This window comes from Octopus bimaculoides, chromosome 18, assembly GCF_001194135.2.
Source record: "Octopus bimaculoides isolate UCB-OBI-ISO-001 chromosome 18, ASM119413v2, whole genome shotgun sequence".
Lineage (NCBI taxonomy): Eukaryota > Metazoa > Mollusca > Cephalopoda > Octopoda > Octopodidae > Octopus > Octopus bimaculoides.
In genome coordinates this window covers 15,903,630-15,910,996 of record NC_068998.1, presented here as the reverse complement: position 1 = coordinate 15,910,996, position 7,367 = coordinate 15,903,630, and the positions used below count along the sequence as shown (strand labels likewise).

Sequence of the window (7,367 nt, the reverse complement as noted above, 5' to 3'; positions counted from 1 at the left end):
TGTGTGTATGTGTTTGTGTGTCTGTGTTTGTCCCCCCCAACATCGCTTGACAACCGATGCTGGTGTGTTTACGTCCCCGTAACTTAGTGGTTCGGCAAAAGACACTGATAGAATAAGCACTAGGCTTCCAAAGAATAAGTCCTGGGGTCGATTTGCTCGACTAAAGGCGGTGCTCCAGCATGGCCACAGTCAAAAGACTGAAACAAGTAAAAGAGTAAAAGAGTACAACCCTAACAAAAGAATCATCTAAGGAGTACTCCATTTGAGACATACCAGTGTCTTGAGGACCAACTCTTCTTCAATGAGTGCCATTGGTCGGATGCGGTGAAAAAGGAACATAGACAAAAGCTCTGGAGACAGCCACTGCTGTTTGGTGCTACCAATTACTGGTGGCTCAGCAAGTGCAATGATCCGGAAAGATGGGTGAATTGGTAAAATCCCACTAGAAAAAAAAAGAAAATGGAAGTAGAAAAAAAGAAAATGAAAGTACAAAAAAGGAAAATGAAAGTAGAAAAAAAGAAAATGAAAGTAGAAAAAAAGAAAATGAAAGTAGAAAAAAAGAAAATGAAAGTAGAAAAAAATAAATCTGAAGACAAAACATATTTTTAATTGTAGTAGATTGGTAGAATCACATGCCATCTTACATTCCAAATTCAGAACCTACCCAGGTCTGTTTTGAATGTGATCCCTAAGAAGTCAATAAAAACAACGCTAAAGTAACAAAAGCAATATAACTGACCAAAGCCTTGAAAGTGGTACCCCCCACAGAACAACAGTCCAATGATTGAAACTAGTAAAAGAGTAAAAAAAGAATTATTTTCATTTCGTTTTTTTATCTTATACTTGTTTTAGTCATTAGACTAAACGAGGAGATTGTGTTTCCTCATTAGTAGAGACAAGATCTCCTTGTGAAGCAGAAATCACATGGATCCAACGAATCAGTTTGTTGAAGCTTGCATCCACGGTGTACCAACCTCCCAAAATTCAAGACTAGTAGTTTTTATCATTGAAGGTTTACTCCTGTAGGTATGTTTGATCCAGGACTGTTTATTTTTATATTCACAGCTAACCCTCATAGCTGAAGGCCTTTCTCCTCTCCACCATTTGGGGACCCGGTTGACAGAAGTTTCCTCTCCACACCAACCTTGACCCATCAGAATATCCAGGATGTGACAGCTGGTGAAAGAGAGAGAGAGAGAGAGAGAGAGAGAGAGAGAGAGAGAGAGAGAGAGAGCTCCATAAACACTAGGCTGGTATTCATTTTCCAGTTGAATAGACTGAAGCAATGTGAAATGTACAACCTGGTCCTCGAATTGGACCCAAGACCTTGCAAACGTGGGCCCAATAGCCAAACCACTAAACTACATACCTTCACATAAGTAGGTAGATGACTCTTGGAAATATTTTTTCCTGCTCAGAATTGCTGAAGCATGGAATAAACTACCTGCATCAATTGTTAGCTGTCAAGACACCATATCCTTCAAAACTTCCATGCTTCCTGAAATTCACTAACAGTACACCTGATGCCCCCACCCCATTTTTTTTAAAGACTTATTCACTGGTCACTTCCTGTGCCTGTTCATGCAGTTTTGGTTATTTTTTTCTGATGATTTATAGAGCACCTGAGTATTGTATACAATAAGTTCATTATTAGCATTACCTTCGCCTTAGCGAAGGCGGAGGTATTGTTTTCAGTCGTGTTTGCTTGTTTGTTTGTTAGTCCGTGGACAAGATATCTCAAGAACCGCTGGATGGATTCAGATGAAACTTTCAGGGATGTTTGGCTTCATAACTGGCACAAACTGATTAGATTTTGGGATCGATCCGGTACCAGACAAGGATTCTGGATTATTTTACCTGTTTTTTATACTTTTCACTAATCATTGAGAGGATGTTAGTGTTGCTTTGGTGGAAGTTTGTGCTCTCTGAGTGCTCTTCTTACTATTATTATTATTATTATTATTATTATTATTATTATTATTAGATATAATATGGCAGTGAGCTGGCAGAATCATTAGCACACCAGACAAAATGATTAGTGGTATATTGTCCATCTTTACATTCTGAGTTCAAATTCCACTAGGGTTGACTTTGCCTTTCATCCTTTCAGGGTCATTGAAATAAGTACTAGTTGAACACTGGGTCGATGTAATCAACTCACCTCCTACCCTAAAATTGCTGGCCTTGTGCCAAAAATTTGAAACCATCATCATTAGATACAAAAAGAAAGGTTGATAGATATAGAGAAAGACAAAAGAAAAGGATAGGAAACAAAGAGGGAGGTGTGGGGGGGAAAGGAATAATGAAAACAAAAACAATTTACCTTTCACTCAATTCTGTATCAGTTTTGCCAGTGGATTCTTTAATTTGGTTATATCGATCAGCATGTAAGAGTCTGGTACCGTCATAAAGCTGCAATTCCCGATCATGGATCAATCTTAAAGAGAATAGACAAACAGACAAATTGATTTCACAAAATAGTCCTAAAAGGTTTCAGATTTATTAAAGGTGTAGTTGTGTGCTTGAGGAGTTTATTTCCAGATCACATGGTTTCAGGTTCTGTCCCACTGCATGGCACCAAAGTCAGAAGTTTTCTAGTACAGCCTCATGCCAACCAAAGCCTTGAATGGATTTGATATATGGAAACTAAAAAGGCCAACTCTGTGTGTGTGTGTATGTGTGTGTATGTGTGTGCACACGTGCACATGTGTGTGTTTGAGTGTACCCTTATCTAAACTTTGCATGATGGTTGTAAATGAGCATCATCATCATCATGCAAGCGAGGCTGTTCATTTTTGGTCTTCTGTGAAAAGTAAGGTTGATCTGCCTCAACAAACCCCATCTGACCCACAAAAGCATAGAAAAGTGGATATTAAATGATGATACCTTCTTTCAGTTTCGGTCTACCAAATCCACTCAGTCCTGTCTTTAAAAAAGGAGGGTGAGTGTTTATTACTGTTGATGTTCTTGTTTAGCCCCAAGTCAATCCTGTCATGGCCATCACAACATTTTATTCCTCAGGCAAAATGCATATGTTTTCATCTACCAAATTTCACTCAGAAGGCATTAGTCAACCCAAGGCCCTGCAGTAGGCGAGAGCCCAAAACCTCTTGGTTACAAAGTAAGCGTCTTAGCCACACAGTCATATCACCAACATATTGGATAATATAATCCTAGATACATTATGCCTTTAAAAATTTGGTCAATGGACAATCAAGGCTGACCTAGAGCCACAACAACAACAACAACCAGTATTTCAAGAACTAACTTCTCCACATAAAGAATTAGCTGGATAGGAAATATGGCTGACTTACCTTTGTATGACTGAAAATGAACCAGGGTTGATACGGTGGACACCATCAAGGACAGCTAAGTTACCTTGAAGGGCAGCATTGACCAGCGGGGATGACACCCAGAATGTGTCTCCATTTGGACGAGTTGACCTCTGCTGTAACAAATCCCTAGAGGTCATGTCCTTTTGAAAAAAGAATAGGGAAATATATAATAAATAACTTAATACAATAATTTTTAATATGGCCACAAGGCCACAAATTTTGTAAGGGAGAGGATGAGGGAAGCAACAGATTATATTGATCCCAGTTAATTTATCAATCCCAATTAGGTGAAAGCTAAGTCGATTTTGGTGGGATTTCAATTGAGAATGTAAAAGAATCTAACTAAATACCACAAGGCATTTTGATTCTGACAATCAACTGACATAATAATAATAATGATAATAATAATAATGATAATAATAATAATAATAATAATAATAATAATACTCTTTTCTACTAAAGGCACAAGGCCTGAAATTCAGGGGAAGGGGTAAATCAATTACATCGACCCCAGTACTCAACTGGTACTTATTTTATTCACCCCAAAAATATGAAAGGCAAAGTCGAGCTTGGTGGAATTTGAACTCAGAGCATAAAGACAAAATGCTAAGCAGCATGCTAACAATTCTGCCAACTTGCCATCTTAAACCTTGTCCTACTAACCTACGATCAAAAGTATTCCATCTGTGACCACCCCATCTGTTACTTGCCATCTTAAACCTTGTCCTACTAACCTACAATCAAAAGTATTCCATCTGTGACCACCCCATCTGTTATTTTTCTGGAATAGTGTATGCTGGACTAGGTTACCTAATTTGTCAATCTGTCAATTTTTTAATACGGTAAAGTGTGGTTTAAAGGATATTTAGCTGCTATTTCTAGCTGACTGAACCACTATATAGTGGGTTACCTGTTGGTTAAAGAATTAATCAGTTGTCATACCTGGTGCAGGTGAACTGGTTCAATGTGATATCCAAGGTAATTTGCAAAGCTTTCAACCAAAACACTTTTACCACAGCCCTGAAATAATGAAAAATGATAGTAGTAATAGTAGCAGCAGCAGCAGTAGTAGTAAAGGTTTCAAATTTTGGCACAAGGCCAGCAATTTCAGGGAAAGGGTTAAGTCGATTACATCGACCCTAGTACTTGACTAGTAGTAATAGTAGCAGTAGTAGTAGTAGTAGTAGTAGTAGTAGAAGAAAGGTTTCAAATTTTGGCACAAGGCCAGCAATTTCAGGGAAGGGGTTAAGTCGATTAATTCGACCCTAGTACTTGACTGGTAGTAACAGCAGTAGTAATAGTAGTAGTAGTAAAGGTTTCAAATTTTGGCACAAGGCCAGCAATTTCAGGGAAGGGGTTAAGTTGATTACATCGACCCTAGTACTTGACTGGTACTTAATTTATCAACCCCAAAAGGCTGAAAAGCAAAGCCGACTTAGACAGAATTTGAGCTCAGAATGTGAAAATTAACAAAATGCCGCTAAGCATTTTGCCGGCATGCGAATGATAACATAAACAACAATAATTGTTTTTAATTAAGATACAAGAACAGCAATTTTGAGGACGAGGGGAAGTCAATTACGTCAATCAACTGCAGCACTTGACCAATACTTTATCGAGCATTTTATCGTAACATTTAAGTGAATCTGAAAGGACGGAAAAAAAAAAATTACTGTGGCAAGATTTGAAATGAGGTGTTTTGATTACTTTCTTTTACACGTTTCAGTTGTTTGACTGCAGCCCTTAAAGGGTTTTAGTTGAAGAAATCAATCCTAGGACTTATTCTTTGTAAGCCTAGTACTTATTCTTTCACTCTCTTTTGCTGAACCACTAAGTTACAGGGACATGAACACACCAACATCAGTTATCAAACAATGGTGGGGGAGGACAAAGACACACACACATAAATATACATACATACACTCTCGGAGTGGTTGGCGTTAGGAAGGGCATCCAGCTGTAGAAACTCTGCCAAATCAGATTGGAGCCTGGTGTAACCACCTGGTTCGCCAGTCCTCAGTCAAATCGTCCAACCCATGCTAGCATGGAAAGCGGACGTTAAACAATGATGATGATACATATATATATATATATATATATATATATATGGGCTTCTTTCAGTTTCCGTTTACCAAATCCACTTACAAGGATTTGGTTGGCCCAAGGCTATAGTAGAAGACACTTGCCCAAGGTGCCACGGAATGGGACTGAACCCGGAATCATGTGGTTGGGAAGCAAGCTCCTTACCACAGAGCCACGCTGAGGGATTTAAAATAGTTACTGAGAAAAAAAAAGGTCTATCTTACCTTTGGTCCAATCAAGCAGAAATCCCGGACTTGATGGGACTGTAACATCTCAGCTAACATTCCATTATGATATGTGTTCTTGACAAACCTTTCAGTTCCTGATGTACTGAAATCATTAAGACCAGCAGGTACCTGAAACAGATGGAATGAGATGATTGGGCGCAGTTGTTTAGCGGCACAGTTGACTGGATATTGAACGTGTTTTAGTGACAGTACTTTTTGGCACTAGAGGTTAGCACACACACACACAAACATACATGCCAAAAGATCAGGTGAGAGAGGAGGAGAAAAAGAGACAGACATTACAATTTATTAACTGAACGCAGCTGACATAAACACTTTCCCTTTCTTCATACATATAAAGAGAAATATCTTTTTTATCTTTTTTTTATATATTTTACTTGTTTCAGTCATTACACTGTGGCCATGTTGGAGCACCACCTTGAAGAATCTTTTAGTTGAATGAGTCAACACCAGTACATATTTTTGTTAAGTCTGGTACTAATTCTATCAATCTCTTTTGCCGAACTGCTAAGTAACGGGGATGTAAAAACACCAACACCGTTTGCCAAGCAGTAGTGGGGTGGGCAAACACAAACACAGGCACAAACACCACACACACACACACATATATATATACAACAGGCTTCTTTCAGTTTCTGTCTCCCAAATCCACTCACAAGGCCTTGGTTGGCATGAGGCTATTGTGGAAGACACTCATCCAAGTTATAACACAGTGGGACTGAAACCAGAGCCATGTGGTTGGGAAGTTAGCTTCTTACCACACAGCCACACCTGTGCCTATGCTCACATACATAAAGAGAGGGGCGGGGATTGAGAGAAACGTAAAAATGTCTGATGTCAAATAAGTCAGCATCAAATTAGTAGTGGTGCCAAAACATTTCCTACCCTGAAACAAATCCCCAAAATAACAAGGGTAAAGGAACATGTATGGCCAGGCCTTGAAGAATTTTTAATCGAATGAATCAACCCCCAGTACTTATTTTCTTCTTTTAAAGCCTGGTACTTATTCTAACAGAGCTGCCAGAACAAAAAGGTATCATATCTTTGCTGACACCACACACTATTCTCTTTAATCACTTCTGATTGCCTGTTCTCTCTGGCTATACAGCTCATTCCTATGCACCACTGTACTTCACATCCCATCACCAAACATCCATCACACAATCATATCTCTCGCAAAGCTCAGTCGTATACATTCCAGTCCTGGTCCATGACCTCTTCTCTCACTGATTCTGTACAAGAAAATAACAGATGCAATAATGAAAGAAGCTACATACCTTACAATGAGATGTGTCTGATCCGGACTTCATGTGAACGGTAGCGTACATACCAGATTTATCGACATTAGAGACATCCATAGCTTCCCTACTTCGGTGATCTACCAAATCAAATTTCTGAATTTCAAAACACAAAACCTCATAAGTTTGACAATTCTAGGCAATTATATAATCATGGGGTGGTGGTGATGGTGGTGGTAATAATGATGATGATGATGACGGTGATGGTGGATGACAGCGACAATCGTATACAACTCTCATGCAATGTCAAGACAGTCACAAACATACACACTCACACACATGCAACCTCCAAACATACACACACACACATACAATGAGCTTCTTTCGATGTCTTATTTCTTTATTGCCCACAAGGGGCTAAACATAGAGAGGACAAACAAGGATAGACATAGGGATTAAGTCGA

General features: G+C 38.9%; 1 protein-coding gene across 1 annotated transcript in view; it reads right to left on the bottom strand.

The window, feature by feature from the left end:
* The window catches only part of LOC106871189 (von Willebrand factor A domain-containing protein 8), an 85,720-nt gene that overhangs the window by 61,395 nt on the left and 16,958 nt on the right, over positions 1-7,367 (bottom strand). The window contains exons 11-16 of the mRNA XM_052974539.1: positions 6,943-7,059; positions 5,642-5,773; positions 4,278-4,355; positions 3,315-3,475; positions 2,324-2,437; positions 274-442 (exon numbers count right to left, since the gene is read on the bottom strand). Of these exons, the coding sequence (XP_052830499.1) occupies positions 274-442; positions 2,324-2,437; positions 3,315-3,475; positions 4,278-4,355; positions 5,642-5,773; positions 6,943-7,059 (771 nt within the window). The remainder of the gene's footprint in view (positions 1-273; positions 443-2,323; positions 2,438-3,314; positions 3,476-4,277; positions 4,356-5,641; positions 5,774-6,942; positions 7,060-7,367) is intronic.